The sequence below is a fragment of the Aythya fuligula genome, chromosome 10, assembly GCF_009819795.1.
Source record: "Aythya fuligula isolate bAytFul2 chromosome 10, bAytFul2.pri, whole genome shotgun sequence".
In the NCBI taxonomy this organism is placed as follows: domain Eukaryota; kingdom Metazoa; phylum Chordata; class Aves; order Anseriformes; family Anatidae; genus Aythya; species Aythya fuligula.
The window spans coordinates 16,835,388-16,856,854 of record NC_045568.1 but is presented as its reverse complement, the minus strand read 5'-3'; the positions used below and the strand labels follow the sequence as shown (position 1 = coordinate 16,856,854).

General features: G+C 39.1%; 1 protein-coding gene across 2 annotated transcripts; it reads left to right on the top strand.

Moving 5' to 3' along the window:
• The first annotated feature begins 386 nt into the window (after window positions 1-386).
• On the top strand, window positions 387-19,758 carry EOGT (EGF domain specific O-linked N-acetylglucosamine transferase). 2 transcript variants are annotated; one of them, XM_032194392.1, is made up of 17 exons: window positions 387-407; window positions 1,197-1,243; window positions 2,059-2,283; window positions 2,916-3,016; window positions 3,548-3,656; window positions 3,761-3,855; window positions 4,945-5,049; window positions 6,204-6,310; window positions 8,090-8,193; window positions 10,750-10,842; window positions 11,669-11,740; window positions 12,269-12,355; window positions 13,427-13,495; window positions 14,596-14,657; window positions 16,313-16,432; window positions 17,313-17,415; window positions 17,713-19,758. In XM_032194392.1, exons 3-17 carry the CDS (start codon window positions 2,074-2,076, stop codon window positions 17,857-17,859), a joined length of 1,584 nt encoding a protein of 527 aa, XP_032050283.1. In that variant the 5' UTR covers window positions 387-407; window positions 1,197-1,243; window positions 2,059-2,073; the 3' UTR covers window positions 17,860-19,758. The 2 variants fall into 2 exon arrangements, with proteins under 2 accessions (XP_032050283.1, XP_032050282.1); XM_032194391.1 differs by lacking the exon at window positions 387-407 and adding an exon at window positions 645-748.
• Window positions 19,759-21,467: the final 1,709 nt, after the last annotated feature.

The window sequence follows — 21,467 nt, the reverse complement described above, 5'->3', positions numbered from 1 at the left end:
GCCTCGCCTGGGGGGAGGATTCACGTTACTTCAAGGCTGAAAGCGGAGTAAAACCTTCACTCGCTTTCCTGGGGGGTGGCTCGGCCTCGTGTGGGGGCACGGGGCCGGGCCGGGAGCTCAGGGGGAAATGAGACAATGGGGTGCTGCGGGGCTGCGCTTCCTGCCCGGCCGCGGCAGGAAAGGGCTTTTTTTTTTTCTTCTCCACATCCTTAAAAACAGCGCAAGGAACGGATTTTATTTTGGGTAGCAAGAGGAAGACGCGCCGACAGCCTTAATCGCCGGCACCATTTCCCTTGAGAGGCCGCGGGGCAGCGCCACGACGCCCCCGTGCCCGGGCACGGAGCGGGTTGACCTGGCCGCCGGGCAGGGGGTTGACCTGGCCGCCCTGCAGGTGCCGCCTGGCCGAGGTTCGCCTTCTTCCAGCCCTCCCGTGCGGGCACCCCACGGCTGCGCGCTGACAGCGGGCCCAGCTCCTCCCTCGCTCCCTCCCTCAGCCCCTCAGCCCCTTGCCAGGGGCCGGGCCGCGGGTGTGAAGGAGGGGAGCGGCGGCGGCGGCGCCGCCCTCAGGGTGGGGGCGGCCCTGGGCCGGCGGCCGCCTTTTTCCCCAAGCCGAGCCTGATCGGGCTGGGCAGGGCTGGGCCGGCGCCGTGTGCTCCCCCCCGGCCGGTCGCCAGCTGCCGCGGCGGGATGAGGATTAAGGCTGCCGGGCCCACGGGCCGCGGGGCTTTGCGGGGCGGCCGGGTGTGAGGTGAGGTGGGGAGAGGTGAGGTGGGGAGAGGAGAGGTGCCGTGAGGTGCCGTGAGGTGCCGTGAGGGGAGGCGGCCGCCGCGGTGCTGAGGGGGCGGTCGGCTGTGGGGGCTCCGCGCTGGGCACAAGCCCGGGGCTCTGGTGCTGGGTGTGGGGCAGCTCTCGAAGCCCCCATTCCTCAGACAGAGCCCAGGTGGAGGGATAATGCTGTTCTGGGGGGCTGTGGAGGCTGGAGAGTGGGGCTGGGTGCGGGCTGGAGGGGAGGGAGGTGGTGGGAGCTCCGTGGGAGCCCCGTGTTATCTGCCTCAGGAGTCTAAGAAACGCCTCTGGGCTGCTGGCATGTCGCTCTCCTTGCCCTGATTTTTCCTCCAGATGCAGCCCTGTGCTGTGAGGGAGCTTCCTCAGCGGGATGTGTTTAACTCTGCTTTCCTCTCCCACCCCCCTGCTAGGTCTGCGTACCTGGGAAATCTGACGCGGTTCTCCTCAAACCAAACAGGTAAAACTGCTTGTATCGTCGGGGTTTTGCTGAAAGCTTCGCTTGCAAGCAAGCATGCAAACTTTGGCGAGTTATGATGCCAAAAAGGATTTTTAGATGCAGACACGTTTTTTTTTTAATTCATCAGGAAGCTTAGTGATTCAAAGCATGGATGTTTGACAAGAAGCTTATATGGCCAGCAAGGTAGCCAGTCTGTTCTAGAGGCTGTATCTACGGATACGTGTGGGCCTATAGTTAATTTATTGTACGTAACACAAATTCAGAGTCTTTGTAATGTGATGCTGACTACTAACGCTGAAATATTTAAACTTGACCACTTATTTGTGATTGCATAACTTTCCTTCATCTGATGGTTAACTTATTTCAAACTGCAGAGTATACATATATATAATATTTCTTTATAAGCTAAAATTCTTTATTTCTTCCCCTCCCCCTCCAAATACTTCTACATTTTCTTCCTGCTGTCTGGATGTTATATAATCTATACTTAGTTTCCACATTTGAACTCTCAGGATCCCTTGGGATTTAGCTAAAGTAAACACACCCGTTTTAGTCTGACCGTGAGTTGGTAGTGTGTAATAAACATCAATGACTAATGATTCAAAGATAATCCTGCAGTTGTACAGTCTAGACTCTTAGCAAAAGTTTTCTTCCCATAGGGGTGAAAAATAAAACCAAACACCTCAGCAACACAAGTAAAAGTTTTCTGAGTATATGACTGATTTTGGGTAAATATTACCTAAAATGCTTGAAATGTGCTATGCTGCAGTTGTGTAAAATGTCTTTTTTTTTTTTTTTTTTTTTAATAACTACAGTACTTGAAGGTTGCCATGTTCATGTTGCTTATGTTTGGATTGCTACTGCAAGAAATCCTGGCTAATTCCCAAGATGAAAATCTTACTGAATTCAAAAACATTCCAGAAGAACCATTATATAGCTACAAAACTATTAACTTGCCAGATGAGCATATTCCATACTTTCTGCACAACAATCAGCACATTGCTGGCATCTGTAAGCAGGACTCTCATTGCCCATACAAAGTAGGTCTGACTTATTTTTTTGTTTGTTTGTTCAAATGTAATTTTGGGGTGGTTTATTCTGGGAGTCCTAGCGGTTTAGGAATGATGATGAATTGGTCTCCTTCCCAGTGAGTTGGCTTCATTAGGAATTGGAACTGCAGGGATGGTGGACCTGAGGATCTGGGCTATTTGTGTCCTGGGACAATTATAGTGTCTCTCAGGCTGAAGCTGGTTTGTAGATTTGGGGATGTGAGCTGTGCTCCCTGTTTTCTGCGTTTTTACTGCAGAACCAACATTTCTAGATCTGCCAGGCAGAGCAGTGGTACTCTCAGCCTGGAGCTTGGAACGATGAGTTTCATGTGAGCTTAACTTTATCGATAGCTGTCAGCAATGTGAAAACTTTGGAATCCTACTCACTGGTTTGGGAAAACTGGTCGTGCTGAAAGACACGTTAAAGACCAGAATAATATTGCTGAGCATATGTGTCTTTTGTGGATCCTCTGCTGTGCAGAAAGAATCAGAGTGTTCTTTCTGAAACAGCTTGGTCTGTTTTCATTCTTTTTATGTAAAATTTGTTAGCAAGAGGTAGTTTGTAAGCTAACTATTTTGCTGTTGCATGATCAAGAGCTATATACAATTATTTTGTCTTACAGAAATACTTGAAGAAACTAAAATCCTGCTGGGGTTATGAGAAATCTTGCAAATCAGATTACAGGTTCAGTTACCCAGTGTGTGATTATGTTGAAACTGGATGGTAAGTTTCATTTTAAATTTATAAAGTACAGTATGTCCAAAAATAAATATAGTGTTCACTTTCGTGTTAGCACGGTAACATTAACTCCACGGCTATTTAGAGTCTAAAGGATGGCTATGCACCTTTGTGCAGATGTTTGGATGTATATATAACATACATCTCTTTCAACATGACTTTAAGCTTTTTAAGGAAGAAAACATTGTTTGAAATACTATCTGCCACAACGTTTTCCTCATTTTTGATTTAGCCTTGAATTCAGATTGCTAAAGTAACCCTGGAGTTCTTTTCTTAGCTTTAAAAAACAAATGAAAAAAACTTTTATAGCCTTCTACGGGAGAATAGCTTTAAATTGTCATTGATGTTTTCCCTTACGTGTAGCTGATAAGTTGCTTCCTGTTTTGCATTTTAAATGTCAATAAAGTAACTGGCTGGCTTTTGTGTTCCACTTTCAGTGGAAAAAATGTTTTCTGTTAAAGTTATTACTAGAATTGAGCAATGGCCCTTGGTTTTCCTCTCTCCTTCATACATCAGGGCAAATGATATTGAGACAGCCCAACAGATATTCTGGAAACAAGCTGACTTTGGTTACATACGAGAGAGGCTGAATGAAATGAAAACCCATTGTAAGCCTGCAGTAACAGTAAGCATTCTTGATAGATACTGTACTTTCACTTCCTTGTAAACATATTAAACGTAACTTTTGTTCTTGATAAAATTATTATTTGTTTTTTCTTTTTTAAACAGGGAGATTCATCTCTGACCTGCTCTCAATACCTTCAGCATTGCAGGGCAACTAACTTATACATTGATTTAAGAACTGTAAAGAGAAACCACGACAGGTCTGATCTGCTTTTGTTGTAGTAAAACTAAGTTTTATTATAGTAAAACTAAGGGATGGCAGGGAGATGGACTTGAAGAATGTGATTAATTAAGTTGTACATATAGTTTGTGTGCTTGTTGCCACAGGCCTTGCTTGTCAGAGGCCTGCTGCTGAAGTCTACATTCATGGGAGATCTACATTGCTGATGGGCAATTGAAATATTTCCTTCTATTGACTGAAGAGAGGACAATCTTTCTGTATCTTGAGATGTTCTTCCTGTGTCTTCAGGCACATTCTTTCTTGTTCTAGTGACATGCAAAGCAGAATTGTTTCTGCATAAGGCACTGAGAATGCCTTTCCTATGCTAGATGCCTTTATACCAGAACCAGGAATGGTATTTTAAAATGCATTAAGATCAAAAAGAGACCAGAACTTGAACCTTGCCATCCTAAAATAAAATGCTGCATAGTGGACAACTTGGGAGAAGGGAAAGTGCCACTGATAGTGGCATTACCCATTTTTCTTTTTGCCTTATTTTTGAAGTCAGTGTCTTGCGCACCTGACTTGGAAAGAGCTGGTTCGTGACTGTGATGCTGATACCCCTCAGAATGAATTTTATTATCTTCTTAACATATCCTGTAAGCAAGTTTAGACAGCACTCTTAGCAATTTGATTTCATGAAACCTGTTATTGCACCTTGTTCACTGTGTGTTGAGTAAAATTCTTGGGTGAATAACTGGATTATGAAACCTGAGGAGACAAAGTGAGATTATTTGTATTAAAAACAAAACAATTTACGGTGCTCCTATAAGTAATCCTAGAAAACCTAATTAAGTACTCATTGGGTATGTGGAAATGATACCTAATAACTTTGTGTGTAGTGCTGTTTTGAAGATTGATGTGTAGAACTCTTGAGAACACCACTCTATTTAGGAAGCATTAGGAAATGCTTCTCTTATGCTGAAGAAAATACTCAAGTTTTAAATATTTATGAAGTATCTTGCTAAACTGAGATTAAATAATACTGGCTTGAGTATATAATCTTGATTACGGAGCACTTGTAGCACTGTTGCACAAAAACTGATAGGCTTTCACTAACTTGCAATAGATTCAAAGAAGACTTCTTACAGAAGGGAGAAATTGGAGGTCATTGTACCCTTGATGTTCAAGCATTTTTGGCTGAAGGTCAACGCAAGAGCCCTCTGCAGTCTTGGTAAGAATCACTTGTCTTGGCTACTCCCAAGTTCACTTATCTGTTGTTCTTTTTATTGGCACTAGCAGCTGTGTGTAATGTATTTCACTCTGGGGAAATAGTTATTCCTTTTTAAGGTCAGTTTGAGAGTTTGTATTACATATGTCTAGCAGTTACATCTACGTGGAGTGCTGTTCTGAACTATGTTACATGTAATCATATCTTTTCTACCTAATTTACAGCAGTAACAGGTTTGAATGCCTCTTGTAACCTGAGGTTGTAACATTCAGGTGTTTTCTAGAGAAGAAGTTAGCTCTATGCCTAATCTTATGGAAGGAGACAATTCTTTGGTTGTGAAATGCCTTAAAGTTTGCATTTGTGCCTTAGTTCACGCAGTCCTAGTGATGTTGGATCCAGTGCAATGCCTGATCTGGGTGTATATTGATACCCTGCTCACAGGGAGCCTGTGTTCTCAATGTGAAACAGGTGACAGTCTACAGGCTGAGTAGGAAGGGCAGAGGATGCTTTGTGGTAGCTGGTTTAGTATCATGGGTAACATGTTAGCACTTCAAAGCTGGATTGTCAGTTAACTGATGAAGTATGAAGGAACAGAAGCTACCAAGATGCCTGTAGGAATACTCTTTTTATTCTTTTTTTCATGTTCTCAATTATTTTTTTTCCCTTTTTTGCTCTGATGGTCAATTTCTGTTAATAACAGCTGCAGAGGAAGAAAAGACTTTTCTCTACCTGCTGTAGTTGTCTTAACTGCTCATCCTTGTTTAGATCCAGGAATAATAAATATTGCATCTGCATTCATTATTCTGACCCAAGCATGAAGATCTTGCTGAAGCGTCTCTGGCAATGCAGATCAAGTTGGATAGACTCATGGATCTAGCCTCTAAGGCTCTCCGTTACACCTCTGCTGCCTTGATTTGTAGATCAAAGGTGCTGTTCGCTCCTGAGATCAAAGACAGGGTTTAACTCTTGAAGCTCATAACCTGAAGAACTTTACATTACACTTTCAAATAATTTTAATTGTCAGACTTTATCAGATTTCAGCAGTCCTGTTAAATCAAACTGACTGCATGAACAGTTACTAAATCTTAAATGTATGAAATACATGTGTTCAAGTATGTTAATGTCAAAGCATGCTCTATGTGATTGAATCTTTGTAGGTTTGCAGAACTCCAGACATTTACTGCATTGAACTTCAGGCCCCTAGAGGATGACAAGTGTGATGTTGTTATTGAGAAGCCAACATACTTCATGAAATTAGATGCAGGTAATTGGTATCTTCAGTTTATTTTTTAATACTACAGTAATGCAGTAAAAAGAGCCTGTATCTAGCACTCACTTATACATTATTGCATTTCCATTGTCAAATTCACTTATACTGTTTTTTGAAAGATGGTGTGACTTTTTTTTTTTTTTTCTTTATTTTATTTTTCATAAGGTCAGAAACAAAACTTTCTTTTATGTTTAAAACTTTGAGTTTTTCCACAGATGATCAAAAAAAACCCTTCCGCTTGTCTTGCATGGTCTTCAGCTCTTAACTGTTTTGATTTTTGTGCCTGTGACTCTTTTACAGTCTGTGATTTTGGCTGTGTTTCTGGATGACTGTTTCCGTATTATGAAATGCAGGGTATAGGTGTATACATGTCTTGCAGTAAGTGCTCAGTAATTGAGGATTGTGCATGTTGGAAGATGTGGCAGAGGAAGTGCATTCAAAGACAAAGTTCAAGGGAATAAGTTTTGTTAGTTGATTGAAATACCCCTTAAAAAAAAAAAAAGCAAACAAAAATCCCACAACCCTCTTTTAATCTTGATGCTTCAAAGTTATCTGTTCTCGACCTGCCGTGGCTTTGCACCTCTCTCATTACAGAAAGCTAAGGTGAATGCTGTTCAACACTATTCTAAAATCCACAATAGCAACAGCACCCAAGCATCTTGAGCGTGAGACAGTGGTATTTGACGTCTTTTTGAAGTTTGCCAACCTTTCTGTTCACACAGTATGTTTTGTGGACAAGTCTTTCTGAAAGAGAATGGCAATGCTGCAGACAGGCAAACAAGGTGCTGTGGAGTAAGCTGTGGTTTAAACTGTGCAGCTGTCTGCTGTGTTCTGACCACATGATACACTGCAACTGTAAAGGGGATTAACTCCTTTATCCCTGCAGGCCTGTATCTTGTATTTTAAGTAAAGCTGTTGTAGTTCCCTGAACAGTAATTGTGGAAGAGTTGCTGTGCTGTTACCTTGTACCTTTTGCAGCTTTGTTCTAGCTGTGCTCAGGAGGTGATTGTGCCCAGCCTATCTGTTTTTGGGAGAGGCAGGGGAGAATTGCTCTTTGAGCAGTATGGGAAGCCCAGGAACTACTTCCTACCATGGCAGCTCTTCTTGGTCAGAAGCTTAAAGATGGGAACTGTGTGCATGTGGTCCCAAAATTGGTGTCTAGTCCTAGATAACAAGCTGGACTGTGTTACCTCCTTTGTTTCATGATACCTCTTATGCGTTGTGATTTTAAGGTATTAATGTGAGAGACCAAGAGTGAGCAGGAATGCTCTGAGAACGAACCTGAGGAATTACTTGGGCTTTGGCTTCTGTGCAAGTACAAGTTCTGTCTTGTAGTCTGACAGTGAGAGCTTCAGTTTACTCTAATGATAATAAAAAAAACACAACAAAAACCTAAGAGCAGTGCCAAAGCCCTGTTTTTAATGTTTTCTGTATGTCTAATTAGTTTTTGTTAGAGCAATAGTTGCTTTCATATGCTTCAGAAAGCATTTGTAGTCTGTAATGGGAAATAGTATGTGAAACTTATCTTCTTTCACCATCGTTTTGCTGGTATTCTGATTTCCTTGAACCTTTTAAGATGTTTTACTTCAGATTTCTTACCTGTATTCCTTCTCTTTAAAGGTTTGCTTCTCTAGGGTACATAAGAAGCATTCAGTTAGTCTGGGAGAAAACTAACATAAAATGCAGGATTCTACTAGAGAGCAAATGCACAAACCATTGAAAACTGGAATGGGTGATGTAGTGTTTTGCCAACCATTTTTTTATTTTTCTCAGGTGTTAATATGTACCATCACTTCTGTGACTTCGTCAATCTTTATATCACACAGCATATCAATAACTCCTTCAGTACGGATGTCAACATAGTCATGTGGGACACTGTAAGTCTGCAGTGCTTTAATGTACTCGTGATGGATTGTATTTCTGCTTTATAGACGCTCTGAACCTTTTATTAACCAATCCTTAGCTTTCATGTGGACAGTCAGCTGAGCCACAAGGAACTGATAAGTTTTTGGATCCTGTTAATACAGGTGCATGAACAATAGTAGAAGAACACTAGTAGAAGTTGTTTGAGCATCTGTTGTTTGAACACTGCGCCATAGTTCATCCTTTGCTAGTACACATTTATGCCTTTTTTGGTGTGCTAAAAAAATCCCATCATTTGTATTTCTAATATGCAGCATTTGAATATTACATGCTGTTTTCTGTGGACTTTTTTTTTTTCTCTGAGAATATTGAAGTAGACTTACTGAAAACTATTTAATCTATATTTAAAAAGAAATACAGCCTTGTATCTTTCTAAATCAGTAATGTGTGACCTGTAATAAAGAAAACTTAAAAAAAAACAAAAACAAAAACAAACAAACAAAAAACCACGACAAGCAGCACATATGATACAATTATGATTGATATAATTATTTGATGCATAAATAAATAAATGTATATACACGCATATCAAAACAGGGACTAATATTTAATTCCTTTAGGTAGCCGCCTTATGGCTCCTTCTTGATCACCCCTTAAAATAAAAGTAGATTTTAAGTGGGGCTATTTCTGCTGTACTGCTGAGTTGAAATCATGACTATGTTTGTGAGTAGTAGTAGTTTTAATGTCCTGTATTTAAGTTCTATAGGAGAGTGTTAAACCAAACAAATTAGAATGTGCTGGGTAATGTATATCACCTGCAGAAGTAACAAAACTTTTGATGACTATGATATCATCCCACATCTATTATCTTGTTCTTCTGTAATACTGTATTTTCTTCCTGTGTATTTACTGCTGTGACAAATATTCAGCAGAGAATTGCAAATACCTACTACTTGCTATTTATGAAAAATCTCTTTGTCTGGAAGAAACTTTCTTTCATCTTTCCTTAATTCAATTACATTTTGAAAACTAAAATAAAGGTGCCTGCCAGATAAGCAAGCTCATTAGATTTCCTACAGGAAGCTGTTAATCCAGCTCCAATGGCTTTCTGAAAAGATCAGATGTGTCAGCACTGTAAATTACTTTGGAAATCAATGCTTTTTCTTATATTGCATTGTTGAATCAAATAACTCTTTCAGATGTACCATTCTCAAAGTAAGTATTACCACGGCACTATCATTTTAAATGAGTCTTAACTACTTGATCTGCTTGAGTCCATCACCATGGACAACCAGATGATGGCACCAACTAACTGCTGATGAGCTGTTCTATGCTGATTGAAAGATGGACTTGATCTTATTATTCATTCTCTTTTTTTTCTTGAAGTAATTAGATTTGGGCATACTTTCCAGCTACTGTAGAATCAGTGCACTGTTCTTGTTAAACAGTAATGCCCTCAGATATAGGTTAAACAAAGCAGAAAATGAGTGGAAAACCTACTGGGTGTTGATTTGCGGACTGTTTCTGCAAATGTGGAAAGCAATGTTTATAAAGCAATTCTAAGGTGAGCAGACAGGGTTAGAGAGAAGTACTTCCAGCATAGAAGATCAGTTCTCTGGCAGTGCAATTCTTCTAACACATACTACCAGAAAGCAGTATGGATTGTAAAATTTAATGGCAGAAGGAGGGGAAAGCAACACCTCTTCAAGTGGAGGAAATGTGACACCTTTCAGTTTCTTTTGCATTTTAGTAGATGTCCCCTTTCTTCTGCAGTTATTTATAGTCTCATTTTCAAATTTCTTGTGAATGTTTCCATGTAATTTTCAAAGCAGGCTGAACCAGCTCTAAAGCTGTAAGGAAGCTTTAAGCAAGAATTATATTTAATTGCATTCAAAGACTTAGCCCTCAGATGTTTAGGAAGTATTGCAGATCTGAAGGCTTGAGCCTCAATTCTAGGACTGAAGGGCCAATCTCATAGGGAGTTGTTGGTTCTTAAGAAGTTTTGCAGAGCACTTTTGCTAAAGTGAAGTTTTATACTGCTCTGTAGAGAAACTGCCTAGCAGCTTGTCAAACTAATGCAAAGCCTGGTTTACTGGTTGTTCCTTCCACTAAATCAGATCATTGCCTTCAGTTTGAGATACATGTGCAACATGCAAGTGACAATCCCAAACAGGTGGTTTTTAGTCTCAGGAGTCAAGTTTGTGCTTTCTACCCTCCCTCCATTTTTGTTACTTACATCTAATCTGTGTTCTGCTGTCTCTGGCATAGGCAGTAGGTATTCTTGCTTCTAACTCAGATTCTAATCTGCTGCTGAAGAATTTGTCGATATTGCTGATTTATAGAACTGTTATAATAAAAATCAACTACCTGCCAGACAATTTGAGTTAACTGCCGTTGTAAACACAGCAGTAACATCTGCTTTCTGTCCTAGGCTGGCTTAGGTCCTGTGGTGGTGATGATGTGCTACAAAGTGTGTGTTTAAACATGTATATAGAACTTGTAAGTCATGAAGGGAGTTGTTGTATGCATTTATGTAATCATTATGTCTCTGTTTTTCCTTCCCATCATAGAGCTCATATGGCTATGGTGACCTGTTCAGTGAGACATGGAAGGCATTTACTGACTATGAGATAATACACCTGAAAACCTTTGACTCTAAAAGGGTATGGAATTTTATATTTTGTTCTAATTCACGGTGACTACATAGTAAATATGACTGCTGCTCCTGGATATAGGTGTTTCAGAAGAGACCATGAATACTTTATATGTGTTTATTTGTGTAATTTGAGAGTGTTACCTTGCCAATGAGACAGAGTTGTAACCTAATTCTGAGGCATGTCTGCACTTTACATAGATGGACCTAACTTCTCTCTCTTCTGAGGAGTGATATTTATGTACTAGTTTCACTTCCACAGCAACCAGTACTGCAGCTAAGGGTTCTCAAATTTTACTGTCTTTCTGTCTTCTGATTCCTGTTGAGGTATATATCTTCCTGTGCAACTGTTAGTGTACCTGCTATATATCAAAAAAAAAAAACAAAAACACAAAATAACCTGAATCAACAACAAAAATTAAAAATAAATCCCACAAAACAAACACACAGACAAACCAGTAATAGATTTTTCTCTCACCAGAAACATATGAATTCATTCAGAGCTCATTTCAGTCTCTTAAATCTTTTAAACCCAGTCTTAACCTTACCCAGTTTTCTTCTGTTTAGTTCACATTTGTTCTGTTTTTTTGGTGTTTTTGCTTTGTTTGTTTTTAGACCTCTTCCCACACTTGTCTCTGTACCATCTGAACTGAGATCTCCTTTGGGATCAGGATTTCCTTTGTTCTATTCATTTGCACAGTCAAGGAAGTGAGGGTGTTCTTGACAGGAGCACGTAATTGCTAGCTCATTATAAGCAGTGATCCCACTGAATGAGCATGGGATGTGCCAGCAGAAGGTAGCAGTGCAGTGTAACTTCTTGTGATCTTCCTTTGCAGGTATGCTTTAAAGAAGCAGTCTTCTCATTACTGCCTCGGATGCGATACGGCTTGTTTTATAACACACCATTGGTGAGTCCTTTTTATCTTAGCGTTAACCGGATTTGTATATGACACTATAAAGTCTGAGTTAATGAATCTCTCAAATATCTGGCTGAGTTATCATGAAATGTACTGCACTGAAGGACTCTAACTCCAAATGAAATGATCTTCCCTCAGTATTAAGGTTTTGAAATTACTTTAGCTAGTTGATAGTAAGTGATTAGGTGCAATCCTCTGTCTCACGGTTTATGAGATGTGTATTATAACTTTTTAACAGGAGGGCACTGTGAACTTCCTGGTGTTTTTGCAGAGCTCAAGAGCTTATATGCTTGACAGACTTTCCTAGAGGCATTAGTTCATGTGTTTAGGCTATAACAACGAGAGAGACATGTATATTTCAAAAATAAAGTGCCACTTGTGTTGCAGAAAATAGTGATGTGCTTAGTGCAGTGTATGATACTAGGCTTTTGTTCCACAAGAATGGCAAAAGACTGATCCCAAAGAGATTTTTGTGAGCAAAAGAACTTTGTAGTAACAGTTGCTTTTTATTTATTTCAGATTTCTGGCTGTCATGGAACAGGCCTATTTAGAGCATTTTCACAGCATGTGTTACACAGATTAAATATCACACAAGAGGGACCCAAGGTATGATAAATGAGCAATAAAACTGTAATATGGAGCTGACAGCTCTTACCGGAGAAACAGCATCAGCTAGTTGGTGTGGAGCTATCCTAGCGTGGAATAGGAGCACGTAGTGCACTTTGTCCTTTCCTGTGATTCTTGGCATTTTCCAATAAGTCAGTCTGTTCTATAACGAACTTCAGCAAACACTTGTGTATGTCTGCGGCAGCTGCCTTCATGTCTTCCTTCCATAGGACAGACTTTAGAACATCTTCCGTCCAACTCTAGGGTCTCCTCCCTGCTGATAAGACCCTGCCCTCAGGTCCAGCAGACAGGATCCCACAAAGCAATGCAGCAAGCTTGTTCTATGCAGACATGCTCTTTATCAGTCCTCATAGCTATTGCTGAGCTCCAATCAGAGAAGGAAATGATTGAGTTTGGTCCTTCAGTTCCTCCCTGGTACCATCTCTCTGGCCCTGAGCTTCTCTGTTGTAGACACTGGTAGTTTTCACAAATTGTTGCAATGGCTGCATTGATGAATACAGCGGTCCTGGGTTTCTTGAAGTATTTGCTGGAGAGTAGCCTACATATTATCGCTGAGGGGCACATATTCAAAGCACTGCACAGGCATTTAGTTACGATTCTCCTGCTGACACTAATGGGAGTCATGCAGTTAAATCTCTTTATTTCACTTGGAACGTTTACTCCCATGAGTCCAATTAATTTAAAGAGGTAAAAGGAGGAACTGTTATAGAAGTAAATTATTTTTTCCGAGGATCTTGTGCGCAAGCCTTCCTGAAAACTGCTTTCCTGCTTTCAAAACTTGTGTGATGTGTAATACAAAGGCTCTTTTGTACTGAATAAAATAAAATGTTCTATTTTTTGTTAATAGTCAGACTTTCAAGCAGTTTTTGACACTTTTAATCTGTTGGAAAATACAATGTGAATTTTAAGGTGGTTACATCATCTTCTACATGAGGAGGGGATGTATTTAGTTGCTTAAATAACTGCCAAAAGTAAATATGGAAGTTGTGTGTGTTTTTTTTTTAAGTGAAGTCTGCCTCATAGCTAACATTGCTGCTTCTTTCTTTTTAGGATGGGAAAATTAGAGTCACAATACTTGCGCGCAGTACAGATTACCGGAAAATATTAAACCAGAATGAGGTGTGGTCCTTTTTATTTTTAAAACCAATTCATCATAAGTTAATTTTGCTCAATGAAATGATTTTTTTCAGGCACAGCCAAGACATCTGTCCACTAACAAATCTTGGACAAATACTTTCAGTGCTAATGATTTCTTCTAGTGTCTTCTATCCAGTTTCTGTACACCAGATACTGAACCTTGCTGCTCTCTTTCAATGGAAATCTATAGATGTAATAGTAAAAGTATATCCTCTTATCGAACAGATGCTGCACAATTTCTAACAAAATTAAATAATTTTGCTTTCAGATAATTCTTTTGTTTCTAACATTCCAATTGTTGAAGGCTCTAACAAAACGTTTTGTTATGCTTGCAGATCAAGATACATAAGCAGTTGTATCCGACAGTATGCATTCAAAACTCAATGAATTTTTATATTGAATCACTGTTTTTTGAATCATACAGCTTAGTGAACTTCTGGTGGAGCTTCTCTGGTGATAAAAATGATAACATCAATTTTTTATCTCTTCATTCCTATCTGTTAGTACCTGAGAAAAATGAATTGGCATTGTTATCCCCAACTTATTTAAGGGAGAAACAGGCTTGTTTGATGCAACAGCTTGGTGGCAGGCCAGGGCTCAGATCACTGGACTTGTGCATTATCTGCTAGACTGGCTACAGGGCCTGCATACACTGCTATATGCAGTGTATTTTCTGATAATAAGCACGTAACAGAAAGGGAGAAGTTTATCTTTTGGAAATCCAACCCAAAGTGTCACATCTTCCTGCCATTCCCAGCAAAACTGCTACTACTGTGTGTGGTTTGGGAATTGGGCCCTGGAGCATACAGAAGTCAACCATAGTCTCTGGGAGAGTTCAAGAGATCCAAGTCCCCTCTGCAGTGGCTGCTCTGCTAGGAATAATGTAGGTATCCTAGATGGAAATGTACAAAAGCAGAGGAACATCTTTATATGACAGTGTTCTGTCTTCCTAATTTTAATTCACTGGTGAGGAGGTGGAGTGTGTGAAACAGGAGTGCAGGGAAAGAATTAATTGAAGCACCATGAATTGAACACCAAATCACTGTCCTTTTTTTTTTTTTTTTTTCTTCCCCCCTCCTTAGCTTGTGAATGCTTTGAAAACAGTATCAACGTTGGAGGTCAAAGTGGTAGACTACAAATACAAGTACGTATGTTGATAGAGAAAACTAGTGTGGTTACACGCTGTTGGTGGGTGGTGGAAGCTGTTTTCAAGCAAAGGTATACATGCCCCAATGTCTAACCTTTGCGAAATCCAAGACCTGGCAAGAAAGAATGAATGCTTCTGAGGGAGTGGTGGGTGAGCTAGTTAAGCCCTTCAATCCTATGATGCAACACTTAGAATGAATAGCTAAAGTTAGTAACCTCAGGTTAAAACTGGAATGAGCAAGTTTTGAAATCATTTTTTGTTTCTTCCCCTCTCCCCAAAACAGCTGTGTTACCACCACCCTTATGTGTTTGCTAATGCTCTTTGGCTACTGGTAGTTAATAGGGATTTCTTGTGTAGGATGCTAGCATTTTATTTTATATGACTTTTAAGCTGGGTTATCATTCATTACTAAATTCTTTGCTGCTCTGGTGGCCCCGAAGACACATCTAGGTCAGTTTGTGGTGCCCAGATGTTCTAGGCACTGTGCCAGGAAGAAATGGTTTGAAGAAAAGTTCCCAAGTGGTGCATTCCTGTGCCAGATGGCAGCAGCTTGCATGTAGTCGGTTGTTTTGTCGCGGAGCATGCGGAAACAGCAAGGAACTGAATCAGCAGTGCGAGATCAGTGCTTTGACCCAAGCAGAGACAGAATGAGGAAGTCAAAAGTGGCTCATTTCCTCTGTCAGCGACAGCATTTGAGCAGGCTAATAATGTAGAAGAGGGTGGATACCCTTGAGACAACATCTAGACTGACATTCTTTGAAAGCATAACCAAGAGATGCTTCCACAGTTCCTGTGCTTGTCTAAACTGTAGTAGCGTTCACTAAGATTTCCACAGCTGTCCTGCTCCCATCATAGTTAAAGGGTTTCCTTGATGTCTACCCTTATAGCACTTTAAGCAGTACACATTTACTTGTTGCAGTTTAAGCCAGTTTCTTTCTATTGTCCTCAAAACTGTCAGAGAGGAAGTTGCTCTCTTCCTTTTAAATGTATGAACTGTTAGTATGCAAATGAAGCCTGTTGTGATTTCCCTTTTCAATTGTCTGCCTTACAGTTCAGTATCTTTTGTCCATTTTTAATTTGTGTGCTCAGGGAACACCTGGTTATTTAGAGAGAATACTGTGTTTGGAGGTCACATTCAAAGGGAGAGAGTTCCAGGCAGGAGCTGAAAATAAATAAAATAAACCTGAGCTTCCTTATTTCTGCTTGATACCCTGTGTATAAGTTTGGGTTGGACATCTGCATCTTTGAGATGGAGTTATATGCTTTTACAGTCCATTTAGTCCATTAAAAACAGTTTAGATCCTTTGACTTTTTTTTTTGAAAGATGAGATTTTTTTTTGACGTTGCTTAAAGCAGGTATAAAAAAAACAACAAAACTTCCCAACTAACACGAGCTTTAACTTACCAATAAAATCAAATTTTTGCAACAGACTCTTGTTAATGTGAAGTTTTTGAAACCTGTCTGCATTTCTTCTAATTCCATGCTGAGTTATTGCTTGCTGAAGCATTTGTGATTCTTAGTATTGTTCCTTGAAAAATCAATTCTCTCTTTCAGTATTCCCTTAAGTTAATTTTGCGCTTTCTACATGTAACTAATTCTTGCTGAGATGGATAGGCATGCCAGATCACTATTTTTGTTGTGTTGTCTGCAGGGAACTTGAATTTTCAGAGCAATTGAGAATCACGCATAACTCTGATATATTCATTGGGATGCACGGAGCTGGACTTACCCATTTGCTCTTTCTACCAGATTGGGCTGTTGTTTTCGAACTGTAAGTCTATTTTTTTTCTCTTCCCCCTCTATTATATACACAACTACTAATGTCTGTTTATGTGTGTTAATGAAGTACTGTCCCCTGCTAGTATTTTACGAAGAACATTTCTCTTGCATTGTCCTCTAGACTTCATTTTTGGCAGTCTCTTCTTCTGGGAATAGAAAGCGAGGAAGCTTTCATTATAAAATATAGTGTAACTATCATACAGACTTACCTTTTTTAGGTGCCATAGTATAAATAAAATGCAGCCTAGTTGGCAACTGCCTGTGGGAAAACCTTTTTAAAGCATCGCTGGTCAGATTCTGCCAGGTGGGTATGAGATATAGTATTTTGGTGATCTGTCTGATGATGCATGTCCAGGCTGTTGAAGATTGCCCTGAAGGGTATGTGCCCCTTTCCATACCTGGGAGCACCACTTGCTAGCCAGGCTCAGCTGAGTGTTATCCTGTCTTATCTAAATTTCTCCAGTAGTTTTATTTCAAACGTATTTTTGTTATGAAGCTGGCTTAGTTGGCATTCCAATTCTATAGAACTAAATAAAATGCAACATGTTTGTCCAAAGAGCACTGAATTTCCCATCCTGGGGAAATTCTGCTTAAAACCCCTGCAATAAGGAAGGCTGCTTTTTACACGCCCAAGAGTTGGTACAGCTGGGCAGGGACATGTCTGATGCACAGATTTGTCTCAGATTGCCTCCTTGACCACATCTTAAGCACAGGTAGGTAGCCTTTGTTCTTGTTTCTAGTGGAACAGAATTTGTCTGTGGTTTTGTTGCCTTGGAACTGGACAGCAAATGCTTGGACTTTGAAGTTCTTTTCCTGTTTCACGCTAGTTAACTTCAACGCAATATGTAGGTAAATATTCTGCCTGTCCCTAGATACAACTGTGAAGATGAAAGGTGTTACCTGGATCTGGCAAGGCTGAGAGGCATTCATTACATCACTTGGCGAAAAAGAAATAAAGTATTCCCTCAAGACCAGGTAATGGTGGCTAGCTGTGGAAGGGTGGGGTTGTTCTTTCTACTGTGACTTTAGGAGTTTAAAGGCTAGCTTATTTTTACCCATCTCTGCTCTGAAATTTTAAATATGATTTTCATTCTTTAGACTAAATTAAATTCCATGTTGTGATCAATAAATCATTTGATATTAATGGCTACAGTAAGAAGAAAAATTGAGTTAGTTGACCATTAACTTTCTCTTCTTTTTTTTTTTTTTTTTTTTGAATGTAAGATATATGGAATCTTCTTCTGTCTGAAAGGCCTTATTTTATTTTTCTAGGGGCACCACCCAACACTGGGAGAACATCCAAAATTTACAAACTACTCTTTTGATGTGGAAGAATTTATGTACTTGGTGCTTCTGGCTGCAAATCATGTTTCACAGCATTCCAAGTGGCCATTTAGGGTAAAGCATGATGAATTCTAGATTAGACTGAAATATTATTTTTTAAATAATGCTCTGTAAAATATTGTAACAACATAAAGCGAAATGCTGGTGTGAAAAAAGTAAACCTCTACGAGGGAAGTAACTCATTAATTTGTCAGACCACCTGAGGGCACCCTACCGTACCTTCATCACCCATCTCTTTAATTCTATGGGTTTTCCAAATATAAAAATTATCAGAATATTTTTTTATTTTTCCCAACTATATTTTTACATTCCAGATTGTGAAATACTTGTCTTGATACAAAGATATGTCCATCCATTTCATTTAAGATTTTGGGAGAGGTTAGATACTAATTTGTTAAAAATGTATGCCTATTAATAGGTAAGGAAATGCTAGGGGATGAAAAGTGTTACAGATTGGTTTCTCAGAGTGGCCTCTGTGGGAATGAAATAGGCCTGTCAGAGTTCCTCTTTTAAAGAAGCTGGATGCTTTTATGCAGTCCTGCATCTGCAGGTAAAAATCTGAATAGGAATTGTCATCTTACTGTAAGGCACTGCCCAGTATGTCATGTAGAGTCAAGTTACATGACACAGTAGTTCTGAGATGTCTGGTTAGTTCCTTTGTGTCACTGTTTGTCATTGCTGTGCTTGGCCATTTGTTTTTAGGTTAGAAGAGCTTCCTTTGAAAAATAGTGATTGTAAGAATTAAGCAGTTAAGGAAACTTTAATTTTAGTCATTTAATACAACAGAAACTGCAGACTTCTATTTCAAGTTCAGAAACATTTTCAAGGTAGAGAGCAGTGTGTCTGATGTTCTTGCATTCGAATATAAACTTTGACTTCTCCCTCTTGTTTTAAATGCTAAAATATAACAGGTCTGCTCAGTAGGGTTAATCAATCTTCTCTCTTAAAGCAAATAAATCTTTTGCTAACTCCAGGTAATCTGGACGTTTCCTACATTTCACATAAAACAGCACTTCTGCAATAAAAAACCCAAGTAAATTGGAATAAAACTTCATCCTTTTTGAGGATGCTAATGGGAATGGATTTTTTTTTTTATGACAAATGATAAGACACATAGGGTGTCTTTCAGCTGCAGCTGGAAGGAAATGAAATCATTAGGAATTTGTTTTTGGAACTGCCAAAAGTCTGATCTACTAATTTTTTTTTTTTTTTTTAAAGAAGTTGAAGAGTCAATCTAGAAAACTTTGGAAAATCCTTCCCCAGTCAGTAGCATAGTTCACTGTTTACTCTGAAGGAAATATTAAGCCAAAGTTGAGTTCTTTATAGAATTTCCTCAATAGCACCAACATGTGAGCTCTGGGGGGAAGGCAGGCTGGGGATGAAAAAGTAGTTCTGTTTTCTTAAGAGGGGCCAGAAGGATGTGTGGAAGAATCATTTTCAGTGTGATTTAAAAAACTAAAAAAATAAAAATTCCGTTACACTATGGATTTTCTTTGAGACTCTATTCCCATGGTAGACTTGCAGTATAATCACACAGTCTCAGTGGCTTGAAGCAAGGCATACATCTGTATGCAAAAGCAAGACAGTTACAGTAAATGTAAACACTCCACTGGTATAATTGTAGATATTATTGACCGCCGTTCCCTAACAGTCATAGGCAATTTCACAGAGTGTAGGTACATTTACTGACCTGCCTATACTGGTAAAAATGAGTTACAGTAAGCATAATTTTCATATAGATCCCTCGTGACCTTAAGCAGTGCATAGGAAAAGCTAGATACAGCTGATACCCAAGGTATATTGAGGTGTTTGGTGCAATTTTTAGTGTATTGTGTTACTGATGGATAAAATTCTTTTACATTAAAGAATCTTGGAAGCAAAATTGCACTTCTTGATATGGGGGGGAAGACCTTTGAGAAATACAATTTCCTGTATTTGTGTATTTTTAATCTTTTTAGGATTTTTAAAGAAATAAATGTTTAAAACTTAAGTCAATAAAATGTCAGAGGAGAGAAAAAAATGCAATAACTCAAAATAAAGACATTTTAAGGAAGAATTGTGCACAGATGTATTTGATAACTTTTCTAATAAAAGCTTTTTAATAAAAAAGGTATAAAACTTTTGGTCATAGTTTGTCAGATTTTGGAGGCAAGTGTTTTTAGATGCTGTTAGTTGCCTAGAGTCATGTCTCTGTCTTCCTGCCATGACCGAACTGATACTCAGTTATTTATCTGGGAATCATTCACAGGTCATGCTGTTATATTGTGCTGATGGCTTTGTTGCTGGGGGGTTTATGATTATTTTGTGGAATGTATTTGTGTATGTTTAACTTCCTGTGCTGCAGATGATGCTGTTGAAGCAAGTGTGTGAGTACAAATGTGTTTGCATCTTTACAGAAGCAGCTAATGAGGAGCTTTGCTTTCATGCTATGCTAGGACTCACTAAAGCAAGTGGCCAACCATATGCCTGTGTGTGTGGAGGAGAGGCTGTGGGGACTTAATCCAAGGGCAAAATATCCTGATAATGTTTCAGCAAATTTGAGTGTAATGTCAACAGTTGATGGCCAACGTATTCTTTAGCCTTTATGGCTTAGTATTACTGGGATGAAAAATACTATTTTTGTTGACTAGATTTACGAATAGTCACAAGATTATCTTGGCAGAAGAAAGCTTTTACTGGATTGTTGGGAATTTGATGATAAATCCTGAGAGAACTTGGACAACAGCAAAGATGTGGCTTGAGTGACTTTCTTAAAGAGGGTCTGGGCCATCTCGCTCTGCCTGCAAATTGGAATGAGAGAGAATCCGGGGGAGTTTGAGCCACTTGTTCTTTAGGCAAGGTATAGTTTTGGGTTATATTTTCCTAACAGACTGTAGGAATTTTGTTCCTTGCTACTTTTTTTTTTTTTTTTTTTTTTTTTTTGTGTGTAGTTCACTGATGTATAGAGTCTGTTTTTAACTGGTACGTTGGCACCAGCATGATGAATTTAGCTTTGGCACTTAATGAATGCTGCCAATCCTGAATACCACCAGGATTGCCTGTGTTTCATGTACAGTGTAAACTGAGAGCTGGTTTTGAAATAAAAATTAACTTATGGATGCATGTGGTGTCTTTCCTTTTTGCTTCAGATATCTTCAAGATGTAGTTAAACTTTTTCTTTGTGAAGTTCTGTGGGAGTTGGGTAAGTGTGAGAAATGATGTGGGAGGGGGAGGTGGTAAATCAGGATTATTAATCTTAAGGATACTTTTGTAAATATTAAGGCAATACATTCTTAAAACAAATTAAATAATGAGACTTAATTCTTGCTGTTAATCTTACTGTCTGTACAATTCATGAGAACACCGAGGGTTTAGAATATCTTTTTTTTTTTTTTTAAAGCAGGAAAGAAATTAAGGAAATATTTTTGAGAGCTTTTTATCTACCTGAAATGGTAAAATATGAAGGGACAAACTTCTTGGATTCCAATATTGAAGAACTATTTCAATTGTCTGTGTTTGCATTGAAGATGAGCTTTTTACTTCTGCTCCTCTGAACATGCATTTCTTATTGTTTTAGACCAAAAAAAGTCCATATCACTGGTCCTAAATGCTCTTATAGCTTTGGACCCTGAATAAAATAGTGTATATATAATAAAATAGATAATAATAATAAATAATGAAAACATAGAAATAAATATATATAT